The sequence below is a fragment of the Anomalospiza imberbis genome, chromosome 17, assembly GCF_031753505.1.
Source record: "Anomalospiza imberbis isolate Cuckoo-Finch-1a 21T00152 chromosome 17, ASM3175350v1, whole genome shotgun sequence".
Taxonomy (NCBI): domain Eukaryota; kingdom Metazoa; phylum Chordata; class Aves; order Passeriformes; family Viduidae; genus Anomalospiza; species Anomalospiza imberbis.
The window spans coordinates 3,951,371-3,976,308 of NC_089697.1; the positions used below are offsets into that span (position 1 = coordinate 3,951,371).

Sequence of the window (24,938 nt, forward strand, 5' to 3'; positions counted from 1 at the left end):
CACTATTAGTCGTGATTTAACCAAAGATCCAGGCTGGATTCCTGCTATTCTTGACTGGGCCAGCACCCAAGTCCCTGAGCAGAGCTCAGCTGAGCAGGACTGAGGGGTGGGAAGGGGATTTCTCCGGGGTATGGACACATTTCCTCAAGTTGAAATCTTGAACAACTGCTCCTCCTCCTTCAGAAGTCACTAATCCTTGGTGCTCACCTTCTGCTCCCATCCACCTTTCTCTGGGCTTTATATACCCAACAGCAACCTCCTCTTCCTCCTCCTGGGGCATCCTTCTGCAGCAATCCCATAGCATCAGCCAAAGAGGAACTGCTCCTGAAGCTGTAACACAAACCTCATCCTCCTCTTCATCCCTCTTCAGGCACAAGGCAAATCCTGCTGCATTCACAGATGTGGTGCCATTTAACTTGTCTCAAACACTAATGAAAATGGAGCCAAGAGATTTTACTGTACTTTTATTGTTTCACTGAATAAATGAAATTTAAATACAGAATTAAAAACTCATAAAAAATAAAAGGTATTAAAAGCCATCCTTTAGGAATGGGTTGTACATCACTGACTGAAAAATTTACACTTTTTGATACAAAGATAGGAAAAAGACTTTTAAAAGCATATCCATCATCTGGAAAGAGCTTTTTTTTTTTTTTTTTTTTTTTTTTTTTTTTTTTACATTTCCTTTCATATTTAAACCTGATATTTGTCTAATGAGAATCTCCCATTAACCTTGTTTTCCACAGCACTGATTCACATTGTTTGGTGTTCAAAAAACCCCACTCGTTTGTAGTTCACAGCAGCAGTGATGCAGTCATGACCCCTCAATACACATGGACAGAATATTTAATAAACCAGCATATTAGGGGTAGAAAAAAATGCAGCATTGTGTGATTTGCAGAGTGCAATTCAGCTTGCAAAGGAACTTTGAGCTCCCAGTGATACCGTTATGATTTGGGTACTTCTCAGGGTATCACATCTCTGGCATTTCCTCTTTGCCATCTTTGCTCCATCACTGCCACAAAGAATTCCTGAAGGGATGCTGAATAGGTACCTTTGGTTTTTAAAGCCCCAGTCTGAAGCAGCTTGATCTTTCCAGAGACATAAATCACCCATTCTCAAGGAAAAGAATCGGGCTCTTTCAGGCACAATTTAAGCCCTATAAAAAAGGCATCTCAGGAATCGTGGACACCTGGGTGAGGGTTGGGAGGTTCTATTACAAGTTCTCAAGGAGACATCTATGAAGGTGATTCAGCCAGTCAATGCATCTGCATCATCTCAACCAAAAAAAAAAAAATAGACAGACTCTCTAATATATGAATAATTTTAAGGTATCTGCACCACTCACACAGAATTCACAAAAAGCTGGAAAGAATATGGACTGTGGCTCACCTGTTCCTCAAGGATCTTAACCACCAAGAGGATTTAACCACACAGACAGAATAATCACAGTGTGAAGCACCTCTACAACAGAATCTAGGAGTTTGAGATAATGAATAAGGAAAAAAGCTACATTTCATCCTGGGGAAAAAAATGAGAGGACGGAAAATTCAGATTGCAATGGAAACAAACACCTCAAACAAAAGAAGTAATACTGGAGATTGTCACTAGTGCAGCTGGGATTTGGCAAATGAAATACTTTGAGTATACACTTGCAGGGCAGCCCTGCTTCTGCCACATGAATAAATATCCAACCGTGTTTAAAAACAGCATTTAGAGAAAGGAGTCCACATTTCCAGGCAGGCTGAGTGTTTCACCCCTCACACTGAGCTGGGGTCCCTCACGTGAGGTATTTCAGCATCACCACGAAGGAAAGCAACACTTCTGCACTGCTCCTCACAGGCACGGTGCTCTTGGAGCCGAGGTTGGATGATGATGAGGATGAGGATGCAGCAGCAAGGTGTGTGCTCTGCTCTACCCTCACCTGTCCAGCCCACAGTGACCACGCTGTGCTGAGTGCAATGGAAATGTGCAGCCAGAGCAGTGAGCACTCAGCTCAGCTCAGCCACCTCTCATCTCAGGGGAGGTTTGTTGATTTTGAACAAACACATTCACACAGAATCTTCCACAAGGAAGTTCAGTTCACGTGGCCAGGTCAGATTACCAATCCACATTAGCTTCAGGATATTTCCTGTGTTGTCTGTTGATATATAGCTTGTCCATCAAAATAAATGCATTTGACCCTCATCAATGGCAATTTGGGTGTGCATTGCCAGCATGGGACAGGCACCTTCCTGTCACACTGCACATCTGAAAGGCTGCTGTATTCTCCATACCTTTTTTCAAGGAAAGTTATTTTCTTGTGTTGCATACATGTATTTAACTGCAGTCATGAAATTCACAATGTGTGGTGTCACATCCCATCTGGCCTTTTTGGAAACATCCTTTTTCATTCTTCAAAGAACACAACAGGAGCTCAATAGTGAAGCCCAGGATCATAAACTCTCCTGGTGACGTGCCACAGGCAACCATGGACCCTTACCCAAGGGATGTCCTTAGTACCACTGCAGCATTTGACTGTCTTTCCTCCAAAAGAAAGAGCAAATCCAGGATACACAAATTCCTTCCACCATATTCAAGATAATCTTTCTCTTCTTCTGTTCCATCTTTGCTGCACAACCACTGCAGCTTTGCCTTTAGGGTTTGTTTTGGGGGATATTTTGTTTAGGAACAGCCATGCCCCCTGCAAAATCTGCTACACAATGATAATTGCTGTTTGTTTCCAGCACCCCTGTTAGCACAGAGGCTGCTCTGCTCTCGCTGCCAGCTGCCATGGAAGCAGATAATAAAGGTGCTTTTCCTTCCAAGAAACAAGCAGTGTCTGTTTTGACACTACAACAGGAAAGTCTCTATTTCCACACCTTCCAAAAACTGCAACCAAGTGCTTTGTTTTGCTTGTGTTTTCCTTAGAACATCCGAGGACAAGATGGGTTTTGCTTAATTATCCACTCAGCATGAGGGTTGATGTGGTACAAGTCCAAGAGGTAAGTGTCTGGGTCCAGGCAATGTTCACCTGTTAAAACAAGACATTCAGATAAAAAAAACACATTTTAAAAAATCCTTAGTCCTTTAGCTGCTAGATTTGTTTTTTTTTTTTGCTTTTGCCCCCACCTAAAAACTAGGATTTGTTCACATTCATTTCCATATTGCAACCTTTCAGAAGCATTTCCACAAATCTGAGGCAATGGCTTTGAGAGGAAAGAGGGAAGATGTACATTAGATATTAGGAGGAAATTCTTCAGTCTTGGGGTGGTGAAGCAATGGCACAGTTGTCCGAGAAGTTTTTAACTACCTTCTAGAAGGAGCTCAGCATAAAAACTGGATATCAGAGTCCTTATTTCAGGTACCATTTGTACTTACCAATATTGCCTCCCACTTCATACAGGAGCAAATTTGTGCACTCTGTGGAGCTGTTACTGCAGAAAGAAAATCACACTGAAGGTTAAATCTCTGCAAAGACAGGTTGGGCAGTTTAGTAATATTCCTTCAAAAGGAAGGTGGTTCAACAATGATCAGAGGCCATGGGACAGAGACCTTGCAGATCCTCTTGCACAGTGCAGGACACCCAAAATTGGCAAAAAAGAAAACAAGGCAAGCTGTTGGTGAGACAGCAGCTGACCCGTATCCAGCCAGCTTCCCCTCACCCTCCTTGTCTGGACACCTCCTGGGACACAGAGAGGCACTGCCACGTTACCTGCTAAATTCAGCCTGCAGGAGCTGGGACAGAGGGGGCAGGAGCTCCTCTGCTCCTTTTTTAGGTTAGTTCAGCAATTCACCTCAGGAGCACAGGAGGGAATTGCAGAGTTTATTTTAGGAAATCCCTGCATTAACATAAGCACGCTGGAATTACTACTCCAAGCAATGATACAGGTGATGTTTCTGCAGGAGAGTTGGAGGGGTTTGCTTGTCAGGGTCAATGTGACTGCCTTTTCCCTTCCCTTCAGCAAGGATTCTGGAGTTCACTTGGTGTCCAGCAGCTCAGAGGGCACCACTGACCTCCTGACAGCCTGAGCCCTGGGTGGAATCACTCAGAATAAAATTTGCCTTCTCCATCCAGCACCATTTCTTAAGCTTAGAACAGAGGAGCAGAGAACAATCTCTCTTCATGACTTACTGTGCTTCCACCTCACCTCTACCCCAAGACAGAAAACAGCAGCTAGACCACTTAGTGGGTTGGTTTTTTTTTTAGTTTTTTAAGCAGAGAAAAAGCCATTTACCACTTGAGGAGGTTGACAGTGTTAACAATATTCCAGCCATTCTGGCACAGGTTCTTCTGAAACTGCTTCAAGACATCAGCAACCCTGGTTGCATTGTTCAAGTGCACCTCCAGAGAGTCCTTCAGGAGGAGTGATGCGTGGACTTTCACAATCTTGGAAGGCTGAACAAAGCAGGCAAAAAGAAAAAAGTGCTTAAAGAAAGACTCTTATGAGTCAAAACATTAATTTTCAAAATAAATTGGAGAGTGTGAAGAATTAAACCTGTCCAGACAGCTGTTCAGCTGTTAGGCTTGTTTCTTACAGTACAGGTTGAAAGCTGATGGAAGCACCAAGGTGAGCATTATAAATATCAATAAATCATCAATGGTTCAGTGCTGAGGCCACGAGAGGAGCCCTGTGCTCTCCATCAGCGTGTGCTGCTGCTCTCTGCTGTTCAAACACAGCACTGCCACAAGCTCGGATGAAAATAGCATTTGTCAGAAGAAATTCTGACAAACTGCTTTGCACAAGTGTGAGAGACTCCTCTGAAATTAATTTAAATTACTCGGAAAGGAATTTAGAGATCTGGGTTGCAGGCTACTGAATTCTAGAAAGGTCCTTTCCAAAGAAAGGAAGCACCAAGTGATGTGCCATCTTAACAGACATTATGGAGCCAAAAGAAAATTAGGAAATTGCCTGAATTTATGCTTTAAAAAATGAAATTAAGTCTGCCTTTATCACAGCAGAAATATCTGCACCAACACATGGGACATTCAGAGCCACAAGAACTCTGTTCTTCATGTGGGGAAAAACAAAATTTCTGCTCCAGATCTCTTCCCTACTCTTAACCAAGTGTTTTGTAGGCTGAAATGTATTTAGTGCTCTTGCTGTTGAGATCAGTTTTTGCCACAACCTGGCCAAAAGCATCTGGGAAACTGTTCCTTATTATTCTGCTTTTTTTTGTCCCTCTGGCTCTTTTCAAGGGTATCACCCCTTTCATCTTTCTGAGTTCTCAGGAAAACATTTGATGCTGCCCCAAAGGGGTTTGGTTTTTTTCCCCAAGGCCTAACTCACCTCTCCCTGGTTCTTTTCCACCTTGTCTTTATCAGCATGGATCTTCCGCAGCAGATTTTTAATCCGCTTGTCACAGAACTGGTACCTTTTGCTGTTGCTCTCGTTCAGCTTTCTCACCTGAGCCACCAGAAAAGAGGAGACCTGGGCAGGGGAGAAGGGTGAAAACAGGGATTAAATCAAGCAGAGATAAGGATGTCATTTAGGAACCTGATCATCACTTTAGCTCCTTAAATAGACAAAAAAAAATCTGTGTACCTTGAGGACAGGTAGCCTTGGAATTCAGCCAGAGGTTTTGCTCACAGCTGCGTAATTCCTCTGAAATTTCCAAGGCTATCCCTTCCCTATCCCAATTCTAACAAGACCAAGACACTGCTACACCAAGCCACATAATTCCTGTGGAACTCACTGTCCAGAGCAGATCCTGGTAATGGATCATCATCCGCACCACGTCAGCCGCCCCCTCTGCCAGCTGCTTCTCCTTCCCCTCAGGGATCTTGTTTGGCAGCCCCTTGTGCATGAAGAGGTTTGGGGCCATGACTGTGGAAACGTTCCAGAGGTTCATTTTGTTGTTTTTTTCCCTGGCAACCACCTTGCTGAGAAACTCAAGAAGGGCCTGAGAAAAAGGAAAGAGATGTAAGCCATCCATTATTAGTAATGCTCAAAAAACTACCATGGCAATTGCTGGAGAGATCATTAATTAGCACTTTTTCTTGATATAGATCAGCAAATCCCATCTCTCCAGTCAGGAAATGGAGTGACCCATTTCTAATACTAGGATAGGACCAAATAACCACAGCAAAAGAGGTTTATCCAGTATTTATGAATCAGGAAAAACAGACTGTGTGGGAAACAGATGAGTTTTTACTCCTTGGCAGGTGGTAATTTACAAAGTCCAGCTGTAAATGTTTCTGAATCCAAAGATGAATCCCCCCTCTCCTTCAGTGTCCCCTCAAAGCCATTTCCAGATGTGGAAAAATAAACGCTTTTGGATTATCTCTTTCAACCTCACACCTCCACCAGAGGCATGACAGATCATCTTTGACTGAATTATATGTTCCAGTGCTCCAAATGAAGTGTGCAGGGTGCTAAGGCAGCCTTACCTTTAATATCTGGGAGCTGAACTACTGAGTTCAGCTACCAGGAAAAGAAAAAAAAAAAAGCAGCAACAACCACCACAGCTCTTCTAAAGCACAGAAAGGCAGAGGTGATGTCTATTTAAAAGCCATGTAGCTGGGGATACGGCTTAGTGGTGGCCTTGGAAGTGCTGGGGGAATGGCTGAACTCAGTGATTTTAAGAAGGGTTTTTTTCGGTCTAAAAAATTCTGTGATTCTATGTTTTTTACCAGCTAAATCAAAAGCAAGCAGATACCTTCAGAGTGTTTCTGTTGGACTCTGGCAGAATCAGGATCAGGAGGTTTAGAGCTTGCAGTCTTTGCTTCAGGTCTGGAATATCTGGAGGGAGAGTAACAACAGGACAGATGATTCAGGTTTCTGACCCTTGTTTTTGAGCACAGGAATCCTCCAAGGAATGGTTGGTCATCTAGAATTTGAGACCTTGTTTCACAGAAGTAACTCAACCTCATACTGTCCTTAAGAAGGGAACTACCCATGTTTTGAAGACTGACTCATTTCCTTTAGAGTACACAATCAACCAGCAACCCTTATGCCCTGGAAGGGCAGCAAAAGAACCCATAATCCCCATTTTTTGAACAAAGAACTTGTGCACTTAAGCAGTCAGATTAGCACATCCAAACTCCTGGTCTGCCCTTCAGGATCTTAAATCCCTAAGGGAAACACACACAAGAGGTTCAGCTCAAGTTATCTCTATTAGTCCCACTGGTGAACAAAGAAATGTGCTTGCAGAACAGCACATTACCTGCAGGCTGTGTGCCCTGGCCAGCTCCCACAGCTCAATCTGTGTGTCATTACTGATCAATTTGTCCTGACAAATGGCAGCAGCCTTGCAGGCTCAAGTGACACAGAGCTGAAGACTCCAGGACAGTGCTGCCACAGAAAGGCGCATTCAACCAAGCACGGTGACTGCAACACTCAGCTGCGCTGCGCTCCCATCGGATCCATGGGCTCCCAACACACCTGGCAGGACAGCCCAGGGCCAGGGGAGCTCTGCACAGACCAAACTGTGCTAGGCAGGCAGAGCAGCACTCACTCTGGACAGCAGCAAAGGCAGGCAGGTACTCTGCTGTCAGCAGCGGGGCCGGCAGCTCGCGGATGAATCTCTTCAGCAGCCCCGACACGTCGTTCTGGTGGACATCATCCCAACGGAACAGGCCGCTGTAGAAGTCCCTTTCCAGCTTCTGTTCCAGGCTCTATCAGAAAGGTGGAATTTATCACATGCTTTAATAAGCAAATGTAAGAGAAATCTTATAGCTGAGCACTGGGAGAGTGAGACATCGAGGCAAAATGGTGCAGAGAGCATCAGCACACACCCCAGTATTTCCCAGCATTGGGTGTTTCTGGTTGTACTGGGAAGGGGATGAGATAATTCAGGTCATTCCAACACTTGCTTCAGCAAATGCTTCCCAATCACCCCTGACACTTCCAAACAATGCTAAAGGGCTCATACCTTAATTCTGGTCTGGGACCCAGAAACTCTCAGGATGCCCTCTGTTTCAAGTCCTCTCTTCTCCAGGCAGGACAGCAGCTGTTAAAGGGAGAAACAGAAAGCTCTCAGGCACAGAGGAGGAGTCAGCCTGTCCTTGTCACAGGCTCCTGACTCCGAGGACCAGAGGTGTGAATGAAACCAGCAGAGAACTTACTGCCTGGAGTAGCAGAGGCACCTTGGTGTTGGGCAGCAGCTTTTGGTCATTTTCCAACAGGGTGTTGAGTGGAACTCCAAAGAGCCTTTTCTCTACAACAGAAACAGCATTTCCAAGTCTGTATCACCTCTAATAGAGGTGTAAGGGATAAATCCCCCAGTGCAGACTAAGATGGTACTTTTGTAAACACAGATACTGGAGAGGGAGAGTTAAACAGGACAATTGCAGCCAGACATAAATGTGCTAGTAGGTCTTGATGTCAGGATCCACTGAATTCGAGGGGAAATCCAAAGAGAACACACCTGTCACAAGGTTTCTTATCAAAGACCCTCTGTTCTAACACTTGAAACACAAGTGATGAGTGTATTATGAGAAGATGAGTGGGAAAAAAAAGAGGACAAAAAAGAGTACAACTAACCTGTTGTTTTCAGTTTTGCTGCTTTGTTTCTCTTTAGCTCAAAGCCAAGGATATCACAGAGAGCTGTAAGTTCAATGAGGGCCAGTGTGGGGATCTTCTTCATGTCCTGAGCTGACAGATCTCCAATCCTGGTCACTCCTAGTCTGCCCTTTGGGATCTTAAATCTCTAAGGGAAACACACACAAAAGCTTCAGCTCAAGTTATCTCTATTAATCCCACTAGTAAACAACTTTTGCTGTAGTCTTATTTTTTTTTATCATAACCAGGCATCTGTTCTTCCTGCTGTGTTCAAGACCAGACATATGCCCAAAACTACTCCTACTCAACCACCAGCTGAATAATTTCAATATTGCTCTTTAATCATACTAGAGATGCCAGTTTTTCTAAGTTAAAGGCAGCCTGATACCCACCCTAATCTACTTGAACTTTGGAAGCAGCCCAGTCCATTTGCACAGAGGAGAAAACTTTAGAATTATGAGTAAGAAAGTGCAGTTAGTTACTCTCCTCTTTTCAGAGGAAGCAACAAGGATGTGTGCCAAAATAGGGAGTTTCAGATAAAAGTCTTATTTCTTTTGATCCTCCTCTACATAATGTCTATCCTTGCACAATATTGCAAAGATTACAGCATAATGCACCCCAAAATACCACCAAACACAGACCCATTGCCTTGTACCACCTTGACAAGCCAAGACTAATAAATTCTGACAAGAAAAACTCCTCCAGTGCTTACTGTTAGGGCATTTCCATCCTTTAACTTCCTGGATTCAGACAGGAAGGATCCCTTGAGCAGGACAGCTGCTTGCTCCGAGTAGGCAACATCCATGTTGAATACCTCCTCTTTCCCAGGGTTTCGAACTGTGCAGGAATAATCCTGGGTTTCTGCTGCAGAGGAGAAATGGTCTTGAATTTCTGCAGGCCAGGAGGGTGAAGCTTAGAAAGCAAATGTGCTAAAAATGCAGTTTGAGATAGGTTTGGTGCCATTGCTTTTAAAAATCCTGCGGTAACCCATGAAAAGAGTGCTCCCATAGCACAGAGTGATCAATAGGGTAAGAGCTTTCCCTGAAAGGGTGCTCAGGCATTGGAACATGGGAAAAGGCTGCCAAGGGAAGTGGTGACGTCACCATCCCTGGAAGGGTTCAAAAATTGTGCAGATGTGGCACCTGGGGACATGGTTTAGTGGTGAACACACCAGTTAGTGTGTTAGTGGTTAGACTTGTGATTTTAGAGATATTTTCCAAGTTTAATGAGTCTATGATCAGTGTGAAGTCACAACATCATGGCTAAAATTACCAGGTCCCTGGTAAGACAAGACCACAGCCTTAAATTAAAGGACACACCTATGGCTAACATCTCTTTACACAACTGCTGATGGCATTTATAAGGTTTCACTGTGGGATCTTTACTAGACTGATTTTATTTTCATCTTTCAGTTGCTTTATCAAGAACTTACAATGATCAGCTTGAGTGACAATTCTAACAACACTGGAGCCTGGAAAAGTTTATTAATCCATAGGTGTGAATAATCACATAAAGAAACCCACACCCCAACACAAACAAGGTCAATGTTTCAGAACCTGTATATACTAAAATATATACTTGTGGCTTTCCTTCAGCTCCAGCCCTACTTCAGGTGCTACTCTGCATTTAAAAACCTCCCCCTTACTTCTCTGGGTGTTTGAAGTCCGTAGATTGTGCCACAGTGTGTCTGGGCTGGACCCCTCTTTCTCTGCTGCTGTGTCCTGAAAAATAAGAAAGAAATTGTTTTAGCCACAACCAAAAGAGCAGTACCACAGGCAAACAGCTGAAAAGATGGTGGTTATGAATTCTTCATCAAGAAAAAAAAATCTAAATAAATCAACCACCTTCCCTCCCAAAAATGGCAGCATTAGTCTTTCTCCAGGATTTCCACCTCTACAAGGTCAGCTTTATCAGAACTGAACATGGGAAGTGCTCTTGTTTTCTTTAATGGTGATTTAACATGTCACTGGAACAAAGGCAACACAAGAGGGCTCCAAACGATGCCAGTGCTCCACGGGGCACTATATAGCAGGAATGCTACTCCAGCCTGGGAAGGCTATGCATCTGCAGGCTTTCCAGTAACTCCTCAACACCGCAACCAGCATTTCTCCAGTCTCAATCTCTCAAACTGAAAGGAAGCCAAGACATACCAGGAGCCGTAGACCCAGAAAGCCAAGTCAACCTCCACGAGGCAAGAAGCTCTTTTAGGAGATGCCAACAAACCAACAAACCTGGGAGCTGCCCATGGCGAAGACGTCGCGCACGTCGCGCACGGGGTGCTTGTTCCTCCTGCGGCGGGAGCGGGAGTAGGTGTCCAGCCGGCGCTGCACGGCTGCTGCCTGCGTCCTCGTCAGCGTGGACAGCAGCACCAGGTTGTCCTTGTCCACCTCCGGGTCCCCGAGGAGCTCGGCCAGCCCCGCGTCCTGCAGCCACTCGGCCTCGGCTTCTCCCTCTGCCAAGCGGGGCGGGAGAAGGCAGGGTGAGTAAAGAGCAGCGGTCTGGGTGCTGGCAGTGCTGCAGAGGCAGAGAGCAGGAGCCTGGGCCATTCCCTGGCTGGGGTGGCAGTGGGACATGGCTGGCAGGGAGCCACAGCTGTGTTCTGAAGGCCGTTCTCAAAATCTCAGCCCTAATCCTAAGAGCCCAGCTGGGTATGGGGTGACACCAGAGGACACACAGCCCTTTGGGCAGGTGTAGCTGCTCACACAGTTCTTATTGCTCATTCCAGGGCAGGAAAAGGAGAAGAAAGAACTATGGAGGTAGAGATACTCCCAGGAGCACAGCTCACAGAGGAGCTGGGCAGAAGAGGGCACAAGTGTGACTCTGGGTGGTATTTAGGCAAGGACTGTGACAGGATATGGGAGTGAAGTCAGGTGGACCTGACAAATCTGCCTTTTCATGGACTGCCTGTGCAAAGGGGAGCTCTGGCAGCAGCACACAGCCACCCCAGAAGGAATGGCAGCGCTTCCCTGGATCCCACCTGATCTTTCAACAGCTTTGAGAATGGACAAAAGGTCTGTGAGAAGCCACAGCACACAACACTGCATATTTGGCTTTTTTATTTTCCAAATGACTTGGTTGCTTCTTTTACTTTTTTTTTTTTTTAATCTAGGTATCAACAATTTTTTTTAAACTATATCCACATCCTGCTGTGGTAGGTTCAAATGTATTTTACTTAATATACTTGCTGAACTATTTGTGTGCATCATCCTTACTGTCTAATTTTTTAAGTGGATTGGTATCCATATACTCAACTAAACCAAAAACATTATTTTTACTCTGTTCATTCATTTTATGCCTGGGCCTATTCAAAATATCACTAAAATTAAAGACCATTCCAGTTCCAGAAGGAAGTGTGAAAAGCCTGGAGACTGTATAGCAGCATTACTCAAACAAACTTAATTCCACTTCATTCTTCAATAAATATAAAGTTACACTTCAAACACAGAAGGCATTTTTTTTCTTATGGGATACACTCATAAGGAAGTGCAAGTGAGAAAGTGCCCTGAGCAAGGCAGCTACTTGAAATTCAAAGATGAAAGAAGCAATTTAGCAGGTGACTTCAACGTTAACACAGCAAACACCACACAGCCTTTATCTTTTCAATTCCATCTACCACATTGATTCACTGCAGGCAGCTCCAGCACAGCCCTACCAAAGTTTATACTGGGAAAAAGAGAAATCACACCTGAACTGACTGGCAAAGAGCAGCTCATTCCCACTCTTCCTGTCCTATGCAAACTTCCACCTCCTCAGTTACCACAGCAGCTCAGGCCAAGTTTTATTATTGCTGCATCAATAAAAAGCAGCCATGCAGCTCCTTGAGAGATTAAATAATTTCATTTTTCTGGAGAAATCTCATGTTGATGCAGCTTGCAAACACATGTTGTGATACAATTAAAACTCAGTCTTCAGAGCATGGTCTTTGTTATTTTTGGTGTCATAATGAAACAGAATTTTTTTCATCATCACACCACAATAAATGGAGCTGAACTTAAAAGTCAAGTATTTCCCTAAGTGAATCTTCTAGCAAATTGTCTGTTTTTCCTCCATGGCCCTAAGTTTTCGTCTTTTTCCATGTCTGGTTCACAGAAGTTAGGAGGTAACAGCATCCCCTGGGCACAGCCAGTCGTGGTCCCACTCACAGCTCCTCACCAAACACCTTCTCGTTCTACATCCATGGTTTCACAGCAGAACAACACACAAAAAGCCTCTGGTTTATTTTGCCTTTGGGAACTAGAGGAAGCGAAGTGTATTGCTTGCAAATATTGAAAATAGCCAATTCCAGTCATAACAGGAAACTGATCTTACACACAATCCCACACAGCAGCCCCTCCATCGGACATCCGTGTGAGCCCGCTGCCCCATCTGGTGCCAAAGCACCAGATTGTAATTCCTCTATTTACTATTTTGGCCCAGTTATATTTGCCAGTAACACAAAAGGAAACCAGCAAAATGGGTTATTTCTAGGGAAAAGGGAAAAATTGGAGACAAACAGGTCAGAGCAGAGAGATCCACAGAAGATGAGCTGCAGGTTTAAGCCTGGAGAGCTGCTAAGATTTGCCTTGTGAGCTCCAGGCAAGCAGCATTTCAGGAGGTCACAATTAGGAATGGTTTTGCAAAACTAAAGAACACCAGTTCCACAAATTTACTTGAAACATAAACTAGTCAAAAATAGCATTCATAATAAAGTATTCACTTTCCAAATATTTAAAGGACAGCTAGAGCATTCTACATTTTCAGACTAAACACTAAGCACAACTTCCTATCTAATTTTTGAAGGTGAAGAATCCCCCTTTGCAGACAGGTCTCAGCCATGGTTACGTGCTCTAAGGTCACAAACAGGTATTTTAGTGGCAGAGTGCCTGTGTCCTCAGCTGGCTCTGCTGTCAGGCCCTGGACAGAGCTGGGCAAACGGTGACAGCACCATGCTGCATTTCAGGAAAAGCTGCTTCCTGCTCCCACCAGCTGTTAGCAAGGCCACAAGTTCCCTCAGCACCTTTCAGCTGCCCCAGACCTGCAGTTACAGCCTGGCCCCTCACTGCCACCAGGTCACCAGCAGCTCCCCAGGACACCCCTCCTCAGCCAGGGCTTGCACAGGAGTGGTCCCAGCTGGGGCAGCATGTTTGCAGTGCCTTATCTGCACAGTCCCTGTCCCACTGTCCCTGTGCCGTGGTTATCACCTGCCATCTCCCAGGCTGAGCCACGATGTCTCCAGACAGAGCTGCCCAATTCTCAGCTCCCCAGATTTATGCAAATAGTGACAGTGCCTCTGGCTCTGAGGAGCCCACAGCCTCTGTGCCCTAAGCAGGAGCTGCAGAGATGTCAAAGCCAAGGCCTGCACCCTGCACACCATCCAAAGCTTCCCCACTCCCAGCACAGTGTTTATTTGCCTAAGCTCCTTCAGAGAAGGCATCAGGAGCCCGAGCCTGCCCCACCTCCTTCCCCAGGCTGCTGGGAAGGCTTTGCGACTCGGAGCATCATTTCAAGCCCGTCTGGTTTCAATGGCCAATTAAGCACTCAGCTCTTGCCTGCTAGATTAATCTACAGCATTAAAAGTCTTTTCCTCATATCCCTGCTTATACACAGTAATCAAAGTGCCTCCAGCATATCAGTCTTTAGGATACCCCAGACAGTCTTTCATCTCATGGGATGGTCTCTTTTCCAGTCTCCTTCCTGGTGCACTCATTTTCTGAATCACTTTGCATCTCTTCCAGTTCTAAAAACCAAACTTGTGTCCTTTATAAAGGGACATTAACAGAAGACCTTCATGTTTGCCATGTCCTGCCAACGATGGCAGACAGGGACAATGATATTCCCACCCTGCCCTCCAGAGCCTCTCCACATCCCCATGAGAGCAGTTGGCCCTTCCCAAGCACAGCAGCACACTGGGACTGTCACACAAACATTTCCCCAGGACACAGATCATTCTCAGTGCCAGGCTGCACAGCAGCTGTGCAGGCTGCAAACCAGTGCTCAAGGGGATGTACAGACAACTACCTCAATTTCTTCAAAATGGACCCAGAAAGGTGTGATCCCCACCTGGGGGATCTCTGGGTGTTTATCACCACTTACCACCCCTCCAGCACCCCCGGGTGTTGTACTTCCCATGGGACTGCTCATCAGGAACTGTAGTGACAGGACAAGGAGTAATAGATTCACACTGAAAGAGGGGAATGTTGTGTTGGATATTAGGAGGAAATTCTTCTCTGGGAGGGTGCTGAGGCCCTGGCACAGGGTGCCCAGAGAAGCTGTGGCTGCTCCTGGATCCCTGGCAGTGTCCAAGGCCAGGTTGGATGGGGCTTGGAACAATCTGGGATAGTGGAAGTTGTCCCTGCCCATGGCAGGGGTGGCACTGGATAAGCTTTAAAGTCCCTTCCAGCCCAAACCATTCTGTGATTCTATGATTCTATAGAAGGAAAACACATCCCAAAAGTTTTGGAATAACTGGCCCAGGTTCCAATTATTCCAAAGCACTGGATAGCATCGGTGCTCCAAAAACTGCATTAGAAACAACCCATACACATTTCTTCCAAAGAAAGAAAAAGAGGATATGCAGGAAAAACCTTGTGTGGACAGACTCAAGGCTTTCTGGATGTTTATTGTGGTTTCTTGAACAGGGAATTAGAAAGGGAACAGTCTGCCTTCCACAGAAGCAGCTCCCATAAAAGCCACTATGATGAATCTCAGAACCATGCACACAAACAAGGCTTCCAAAACACCCCAGCTCTCACAGAGTGCTTACCATACACCACCTGAACTGGCACTGAGAGCCCCAACCCTTGGTGGGGCTGCTTGAAAAACCTGGAGCCTTGAACATGTTCCTGGGACTGACCTTTGGAGTTAGCTTTGCTCCAGAAGCCGAAACCAGGCCAGGCCAACCCTCCCCTTCTGCAGGGCATTATCCACCACCCAATTAAAATAATATCTCTATCCCTGATTGACTGATAATATTCTAACCACACTCCAACATGCTTCTGAGTCGTTCAGGTGCATAGGCAAATCTTCTGTTTCAGATGTTCACATTCCTCTCCTCACTCCCAACATTTTTGGCAACCTACCCTCCTGTGTTTTGACATCTGCAAGGCTGCATTCCTCCTGCTCGGCTTCAGTGCTCTGTTTGATGTTCTCCACTTCCAGCCAAAAACTGTCCATTGACAAGTTGTCCAAAGCCTCTACCCTGGAATTTGTGCTCTCTGACACCGGGGATGCCACAGCACTCTTCGGAGGAAGCTGGTTCATTTTCCAAGGGCAATATCTGGTGCTGAGAGAGGAAGAGATAAGGAGAGAGAGATTAAGCTCCACGTATCACACACGGCATTCGTGTCCAGCCTCCGCTGATTAATGACTGCAGCAAAGCCAAACAGAGGTAAGTGCTGAACTTCCTTTGCTCAGTGTTTAGCAATACAGACAAGGCTGGGACTAAATCCCCTGGAGAATGGGGAAAACTGCTGTCCAAACATGTGAGAGGACACAGGATCAACAGAGTCTTTTCAGTGCTGTCCCTCCTGTGACCTCCAACACACCACCTACCGCCCCACACTCACTCCAAGACCTCCCTGCAAGTTTGCACAGACACCCTCTGCATTCACAGCCACCCAGGATGCTCCAAACTCAGTGCATGTGTGCTCCAGGAGCTGGCACAGAGAGGAGCCTGGCAGCTCCTACTGCAGCAGCCCAAACCCAGCAGGTTTGTGCTCCCTATGCAAAAATCAACACAGCTCCATCCCCTGCACTTCAGCTCACACAACAAACAACTCACAGGGCTGAGGCCCCCTTTTCCTGCCTAGACCAGATTTTTCAGCTGTGAAACAACACAAGGTGTCCTGGGAAACCCAAGCATATGGAATTTTCTTACCACCCCTCTGATTCATTCATGTGCAGCTGAAGTCCCAGACTGGCCTCGTTCAGCTTTCAGCCCCTGTGCTCTGAGCTTCTCATCACTTCATAAAACAGTGCCTCTCCTGAAATGAGCTATAATTGTCTTCAAAGAGTTCCAAGCCATTTAAACCCTGCTATATTTCAAAGACTTACAAAAAAAAAATGGGGTAAGTGGAACATACTTATGAGAACACCTCAGTGGTTCCACTGATGAATACAAAAATTAAAGAGATGGAACACTACTCTGTGGGTGGTTCAAGAAACACCCATGAACAGCCACCACTACCAAACACAGGCCAAAATTCCTTTATAGTTTCATTAAAAAAAAAAAAAAAATTAAGTCTAAGTCTTACACCTTGAAAACCATGACAACAAAACACCCACTAAATGGTATTTAGCCTCCTAGCTCTAGGAGCCAAAAGTTATAGATGGCAAAATATCTGGAAAATTTTAGCCCCTTTCATTCCAGAAAGCCATTATTAGCAGTTCTGGCACTAACTTGTTTCAGTTGAGGAGCATTTCAAATTTTAAAAAGCTCATTTTAAGATCTAATAACTAAGAGACAAACGTTGTAGGCCATTCTGCACTTGTATTTACACACGTGCGTGCACATCACGCTCACACCTCACTCTAACACACACAGGCAGCCCTGCTCTTCTGGAGGTCAGAACCACAGCAAAAGCATCACTCCAGGAACATCTGGAGACAGCCACAGTGTTTAGAACAAGAGTTAAAGGGGTTTGCTTGATTGTTTTACAGGAAGACTAAAGTGAAAGACTGACTTGAGCTATTCTGCCACCTGGCAGGCAAGAACAGAGGCAATCTGCTTTCCTATTTCTGGATACCCAAATAACACTCAAGATACCAATTTATAGCCTGGTGGAGCACTTAAATAGTCAATCTAAGATTTATTTTTTACCTGCACAGTATGTGTCCAACTCTCTCAATTCCATTGCAGCTACTAATGCAATTTATTTTTTCTCTTTTCAACTTTTACTTCTATCTTTACCCATTAAGAGTTAAAAAGTTAGATTTCATCCCTCACCTTGACTCTTTATCTTTAGTACTCCTCTCCATTTTCTCACATTTGCTAACAATCATCTCATAATATTAGATTCAAACAGAGACACCTTGCTAGCATCAAAAAAGACTGTTCAAGACTTTGCTAGGATTCTATTATGAACCAGTCAACAGAAAGCATCATTTGCAACATGAAACTTAGTGGAAGGAGGAATTCAGATTATTTTGAGGAGTTGGCTTTGACCCTATGAGGAACACTAGAAGACAAACATGCACTGAAGAAGTCTCCCAGTGTACAATATTCAGGAATCATTTTACAAGTTCTTCTAATTGCTCTGCTGCAGGTTTTCAGCAGGCACAAAATAACTCTTCTTGCATTAAGTTACTGCCCTATATTCCTGTGGGATCTAGATTATATAGATCAAAGTAGCTCCAAAATGCACCTTTCCTTTGTGTACAGCTTGATTTGGAGCTGGATCACAATGCCCCAGAAATCTCCAGGGACCAACACCAAAACAGAATTTGGGTTTGCAGCTCCAGCAGAAGCTGCCCCAGACCTGGCCAGCAGCTTGCACCCAGCAGATGTGCTCTGTGACAAGCCTGTGTCACACACAGCTCTGACAATCCCCTTCCCATACCTGCCTGGAAAAAAACCCCACAACTTTAAACCAACATAAATAAAATCTTCAGCTCTTTCCAGTGGGTGGATCTTGACTTAGATCTTCTGCATGACTTACCCAGACACCAGGCTCTGAGTGCCAGTTTCAGCCCAGGAGATGTTACTCCAAGGGGATCATTATTTATGTGAGGCATTAGGGCATATTCCTGGAGCACACCTGAGAAGGGTCACAAAGTACTCACAGCCCAGGTTTCAGGCTATGCCCTTGCCAGCAGCTGGTTTTGGTCTACCTTCAGTCCATATCACAGAGTTCTGGTGCAAGGACAGAGTTCTGCCAGACAAAAGGGAACTGCTGCAACCCATCCCACCCTGACTGTGCTTCCACACCATCCACAGTTACTTTGCTTCCTTCCACAGATGGAAATACAGATGTTCTGGCACTGCTTGCACCAAAAGCCCACCAGTCACGCTATAAACCTGCTCTAGGAAAGCCACTGCTGAGCTACTTGTGTGTCAAACAAAATCCATCCTAACTTTTTCCCCTCAGCTGGCCTGTTTACTGATGCACTGAACTTGGTTTCAGCAAGCTGCAGGATGCTGATCTCACACAGCACCTCTAGAGAGGGGCAGCAGGACCCAAAGCCCAGCTCTAATAGTGTTAAATTAGAGCTGTTGCTCCTGTCTCACAGGACAACATAAAAATCAGGCCTTCACATTTAGAAAACGTTTTATTTTCTGGTCTAAACACCTTTTTTTTTTTTCTTGAACTCAGTGCACAGTGCTTTGCAGATCCAGCTGCCCAGGTGGAAGGCTAATTTTAGATTCAGTGCACCTAAAAGATTGTTCTTCCTCATTGCATACCCGAGTCAACTGGAGGGCAGCCTGTGCCATGCAAGCATAGCAACAGCTGAGATTGAAAGCAGAGATTGTTGGCTGAAAATGTTAATGGCTCAGTGGAACTGGGCAAAGAGGAGGTGGAATAATCAAGTTCACTCCATTGCGCTGTCAACCTAGCAAAAAGCATCAGATTATGAAGCTTTAAAAATTAACCCAACAAAAAGGAGACTGGCAGGAAGATCTCGTTAAGGACAGCCATACAGAAGGGCTCTGTGGAAAGACTGAGCATCTTAATCCCATAATTCTTCTCTTGTTAAGAGCACAGCAAGTTTTAACAAGGCTCGAGATTCACCTGGCACCTTCAGCCTAAGCCTGACTTCACAGCATTAATGACACAGCTGTGAGAAAGGAGGCTGGCACAGACCTTACAGTTCATTTTCTTGTTGCTCCCTCTCCACGGGGACCCCTGGAAGCCCTGCATGCCTGGCTCAGTGCTGGGGGCTCACTGACCCTGGGCTGCAAAATGCAGCCCCAGAGGAGTTTTTGATCTGTTCCTAGATACTGTCAGCACACTGCAAATATGTTGCAAACACTCATGTAATTCTTCACCCTCTTGAATACCAAAGTACAATAAACACTGTTGCTATGTTCACGCCAGGCTTGAATCACTCCCATGAGAGAGCTTCTCAAAGGACTCGGAGCTGCTTGGGCTTCTTTTCCGCTTGCTCAACATCCCTCCCTCATTGAAATACCTCTCTAGCAGATGAATAAATAAAAAGGTTCCTTCTCAAGCATTTCAAACATATCAGGAGGCAACAAGTGCAAGCCAATAAATGGAATTCCTTTAAGTTTCTGCTTCCAGAAAACTAAGATGAGAAAAAGGCAACAAGAACAGAAGAATTCAGGCAGACAAGGCAGTCCTGCCACACAAGCAGCACCCAGTCTTTAAAGATATTTCCAAAGATCTGGAGCAAGCACAAAGGCACACATGGAACAAAGAAACAGACAGAAAGTCTGAATGAGTCTCAAGAGCAGCTTTGGAGCAGCACACCAAGTCACAGCATCATTCACAACAACCCAGACCATGAGCATGGAATGCAAGCATCTTGCAAGGGGAAAAAAAAAAAGAGATTAGCCTATCAACTGGTTACAGTATTTTGACAGATAAAGACCCTTAGTCAGAGAACAAAACTGCAGTAATGTCACACCATGCACATCTTACCTGCTTTCAATTTACTTCAAGGTCAAAAACAACTCATGAGCACAAAAGCAAAATATTGAAAGAAACAACCAAAAAGTCCATGCAGGCTCTCCTCATGTTGCTTCCAGGTTCTTACCCTAAGCAATCAGTTTAAACCTAAATAATTAAATGTGTAGTTAATTCTGAAGAGAAAAAAAGTCACCTAAAGATAAGCACATCACAATTCATAACATACTAGATTTTCTTGTTTAAAATCATGTAGTGGGATAAAGGCACCCAGGAATAACAGACAGGGGTATTTGAAAAACTGAGAAAATCCTGAAGGGGCAACTCACATATCTACTTTTCTTTTCATAGATGTAGCTGTAGCTACTTTGCTTATTGGAGGTTTAAACCTCAGTCTATCACAATTATCAATGCAAATACAAAAACAGGTTCCTGTATGGAAGAAGTCAATCTACTCATCAAAACTTTACATGAAATACGCATGATCACTATTTCATTCAGACACACAGAACTACACAAAACTCTATTCCTACCACAGAGAGCAATTTTATGCAGGAGATGCCTCATGAACAAAAATTCCAAAACTTTTCTACTAAAAGTCTAAACTAGAAGAAAGCCATACTGCAAATCTTTAATGCCTGGCTTAGTTACCCTCAAAACACCCCAAATTTTGTACATGAACACCACCACCAATTGCTCCCTTCTCCCCAATACGCAGAAAAGAACGACTAAGGCTTACTCTTAGGAGAAAATGGAAAGCACATGGCTGGTTCAGATTCCTCAGGCCAGGCCATGAAAGCAAAGAGAGGCTAATTATCAAATTACTGCGGTGGCAATGAGCAGTAACTTACCCAACAGACTCTTACCATGCTTTCCTTTCCCTGGCTTAACTCAACCAAAGCAGCTAGAGCCAGAATTAAAGCAATTTTAGCAATAGTCTGCCACTGCTGATGTACATCTGCACATCTCTGAGCAGACATTTGCTCACATATTTAGTAGTTTCACGGAAAGCATCCCCTGTGAGAAGTCACAGTGCCTTTAGCCCAGGCTATTTTATCCAGCATTGCTGCCAACCCCCACTTATGTCCCCATTAAGGCATTTTATCAAGGACTTTGCACACGTGGGATGGCACAGTTGAAGGTCTGTCTCTACAGCACCAGCGAGAATAACTAAGATGTCAGCGCCACAATTTGCTAATAAGATTACAGCTTGTTTTCAGTAACACAGCAATCAGCTCATCAAGATCTTCCATTATGCAAGCAGCTCAGGGAGCAGCGTCATTTCAGGTTGTTTTGAAGAAGCCTGTTCTGCAAGTGATAAAGAGGACGTGCCAGATCGTGCTCTGTGTGTGCAGTAATTCCCACCTGCTGCAGCTTTGCCCCTGTGCAACAGCAAGAAGGCACAACCTCACCTCCTGCCCTGGCATTCTCAGAAAAAGCAAACAGCAGTCCTTTGCCCAGGGCTGTGTGGAGTGAAAGAAGTGAATCCTGAGGCTTGTGTGTATCCCACTGCTTCAGCCTAGCACCTCCAGTGTTTTCTATGCTGGACAAACTCCAGACGGTGGTGGAGCACTGGCACAGAGAAGCTGTGGAGGAGGTCCCACCCCTGGAAGTGTTTAAGGCCAGGTCGAACGGGGCTTGGAGCAACCTGACCTGACCGTGGTATCCCTTCCCATGGATCAGTTTGGAACTTTACAATCTTTAAGGTTCCTTCCAACCCAAACCATTCTATGATCTGTTACCTCCACCAGAGCTTTGGATCTCAACTAAAGCGGAGGCTGTAACTTTCCTGACAATAAGTGTTTCTATCAAAGTATTTAAGGGCTAAGTAACTCTGTTGCTAGTTCCTTGTCTCAGGCCTTCATCTGGAATCGATTTGTCTCTACTCCATCTAGTAAGGGGCTAAATAAACCAGCTAAGGAATAGGGAAAGTTGCCTTTAATTACAGATCTGCCTAGAGGCATCTCCGACCGAAACTCAGAGCAGAACAAAAACAGGATTGATAACCCCATGCAGATACAGCCAAATTAAAAATATTCAAAGCCATGTTTAGCTTAGACTATTAGCTGGGTGTCTGTCCCACCACACTAGGGCTTGTTTTGGCTTTAGAAGACACAAGCCATCCTCTCTGTGCATGGTTTTGTGTTTGACTGTAAGGTCCCTGTGGACGAGCCTGTTGTTCACTTTCCCCGCATTAGCAGGGTAAGCCAAACAGGAAAGGGCTTTCATCCAAAGGGAAATCCTGCTGGGAGAAAGGGGTACCTGGCCAAAACAAATCTTTAGTAGTACTGGGATCTTTAGTGTGATTGTGAATTGATGAAGCTGATCTACAGGATGATTACATGTCAGTCCTTAATTGAAAGGTGGCATTCCTAGCCCTATTTCCATCTCCACCAAATCCATGTCCATTTAAACACATCAGCAGCTTTGTCCATCCAGTTCCCACAAGGACCTGCTCTGCCATTCCAGTTCCACCTATCAGTATGGCACCAGGATCCCAAACCCCTCAGCCCAGCTGGCATGGGGCTACAAAGCCCACAGCCCAGTAGCTCCCACATCTTGTCCTCACCCACTCCCCTCTCCCATACAGAAGGTGCCCCAGGCTGAGCCTGTGCACAGGAGTGCCACGAGGAAAGCAGCAGGCAGGGAATCACTGCCCTTTGGTGACTTTGCTGTCACAGCCCCAAGCACACACCGCCAGGGATTCTGCCGAGGCCAATGAGTCAATAGCTCCCAGTCACAGCACACATCCTCAAATCACGCTACCGTTACGCCAGCTGAGGCACCTTTACTTTATTGCCATCACTGCTGGGACTGCAGGCCAGATGCTCAGCCTGGGCACACCTCAGACACTCAGCTGAGGGACCAAGGGCTGAGGGACCACTTGGCTTCCAGAGGAAAGGCTGCCAGCATGTTTGAATCCACTATGAAAAGGCTGTGAACTTATTTCTCGTGTGATCATTCATTAATGTCTTTGCCTTTTACTGAAGCAGGTTCACACATATAAACACTTGTCCTACAGCTTCTCAAATGTTGCACTTGGAGTAAATCAGGGTGATAGAACTCATCCTTATTTCTTCTTCTAGCCAATGGTACCAGCTGTACCTGCATATGAGCACAGAATGAGTAACTGCAAGTTGTTGCTCAGCTGCATGAGAACAGCCCAGAGATGCTGGAGAGGTCACCAGAGTGACGTGCTGACCAGCACAGGGGAAGGAGGGGTGGAGAGGTGTGCTGGAATCCAGCTATGCTTCACTCATGAGAGCTTTAGGGATGCAGGAAGACAGGGAGGAGTCATCAGCTCCTCGTGTGGATTTCTCAGGGCAGAGTTATTACACATAACACAAGGTGCTTGCCTGGTACCCTGCCATGAAATTGGCTGGGATTTATAACCAATTCTTTTACTGGAGTGCCACCAGCCAGCCCAGGGCCACCAGCCCTGCCCGTGAGCCGCCCCAGGTCCCACGAGCTTTATAACACTGAGAGGAAGAGGAGGAGGGAGGCACACCTGGCTCAGCAGTGGCTTTTGCTCCATGACAGCACCACCAGCCTCTTGCAAGCCAGCAGGAATCTTACTGGGAACTGAACGAGCACGTCAGAGTGCTGATCAAAAATAAGCACCGATTATGGTCAACTAATTAGAAGAGCAGGCTGGCATATCCCTGCCCTATTGGACAGGTAAGTTTTAGGTCAATCCTAGGCAAGAGGCTTAGCTACACATAAACACACAGACACCTCACCTGTGGTGAGTCCTGAGTGAGCAGGTGGGAAGTGCCACTTGGCTGGGGTTCAATGTTTTGGGCAAAGCCGGTGAGCAAGTTTGAGGCTCCTGCTGTAGCACCTCTTCAGAGCTGACCACAGAGGTGTTCTGGCACCAGCACAGACACTGGAACTCAACTAACTTGTTTGGCAAAAGCCTTAAGTTGTTAACAAATATTTTGATTTTTATCAAAGCAGGCCTGCAACACTGAAGGTTTTTATCTCATTCTCTTACACGTGGGTGATTTTAAAGTAATTTACCATATCCTTCCTGTGTCAGTTCCCCTACAATTATTTTTTTTTTTTCCACAACTCAAATTTTGCCTGGGGTCTTCTAAAGAATTCCTGTCTTGCTTTGAATGCACAGTGTCATCAAATTGGACTGGAAAAATTGAGAACTCAGACAGACACATGAAAATGTGAGCTGTGATTAGAAGTAAAATCACTGTCAGCACATTCACCCAAAATCAAAAGATTCTGACCAAAATCAACAGATTCAGATTCTAAAACTCAATGTAAACTTCTCATCTCATGCAAATACACCTTAGATTAATTCTTAACTCAAATAATACCCAGTAAGCACACAAACAGTGTTTGTCAAGCAAGGCTGTTCAAATTTCAATTCTATCCTCCACTACTTGCATGATAAATCAGCAGTTCTTACATCCACAAACCCCCAAAGAGCCCTCAGACCCCAAGGCAGGTTACCACCAGGTCACAAGAAGAATTTCAGCCCCTCAGGTCCCACTTCCCCAGCTTGCTGCACTCAGCCCACAGTGAGCACAGGGAAAAGAGCAGCGATTTTTGTAGGCTAAGTATGAGGAAAAAGAAAGGCAATTTCCACAGGTTTCATTTCAGGATCAAGGCACTCAAAGCACTATTTTAAGAGCGCACAATAGCCTGCCGACCTCTAGAAATTCACCTTGCTTCCACCCAGGCCGTGCCAGGTGCTGCCCTGGCCCCGCGCCCCGCTTGAGGGAGCGGAGCAGCAGGGACACGCCGCGTCCCACGGGCACGCTCCGTACCTGCTGAGCAGCTGGGCACAGCTGGCTGCCCGGACAGGTGCCAGCACCCCCCGGGGCCCGGCCACGCCGCCCCTGGCCGTCCTGGAGCCACGCGTGCCGCGCTTGTCCAT

The 24,938-nt window shown here is 45.4% G+C and overlaps 1 protein-coding gene across 5 annotated transcripts; it reads right to left on the reverse strand.

Annotated features, from left to right (window-relative positions):
* Positions 1 to 447: 447 nt before the first annotated feature.
* On the reverse strand, positions 448 to 24,938 carry ARHGAP40 (Rho GTPase activating protein 40). 5 transcript variants are annotated; one of them, XM_068207505.1, is made up of 15 exons: positions 24,829 to 24,938; positions 15,542 to 15,744; positions 10,715 to 10,935; positions 10,129 to 10,204; positions 9,196 to 9,344; positions 8,466 to 8,631; positions 8,048 to 8,139; positions 7,855 to 7,932; positions 7,438 to 7,597; positions 6,640 to 6,722; positions 5,677 to 5,883; positions 5,271 to 5,411; positions 4,218 to 4,378; positions 3,361 to 3,416; positions 448 to 3,013 (listed from the first exon to the last, which is right to left on the reverse strand). In XM_068207505.1, the coding sequence occupies exons 1-15, from the start codon at positions 24,936 to 24,938 to the stop codon at positions 2,907 to 2,909; spliced, it is 2,010 nt and encodes a 669-aa protein (XP_068063606.1). In that variant the 3' UTR covers positions 448 to 2,906. The 5 variants fall into 5 exon arrangements, with proteins under 5 accessions (XP_068063606.1, XP_068063605.1, XP_068063608.1 ...); XM_068207504.1 differs by having other exon boundaries at positions 9,196 to 9,347; XM_068207507.1 differs by lacking the exon at positions 24,829 to 24,938 and adding an exon at positions 20,911 to 21,125 and having other exon boundaries at positions 9,196 to 9,347.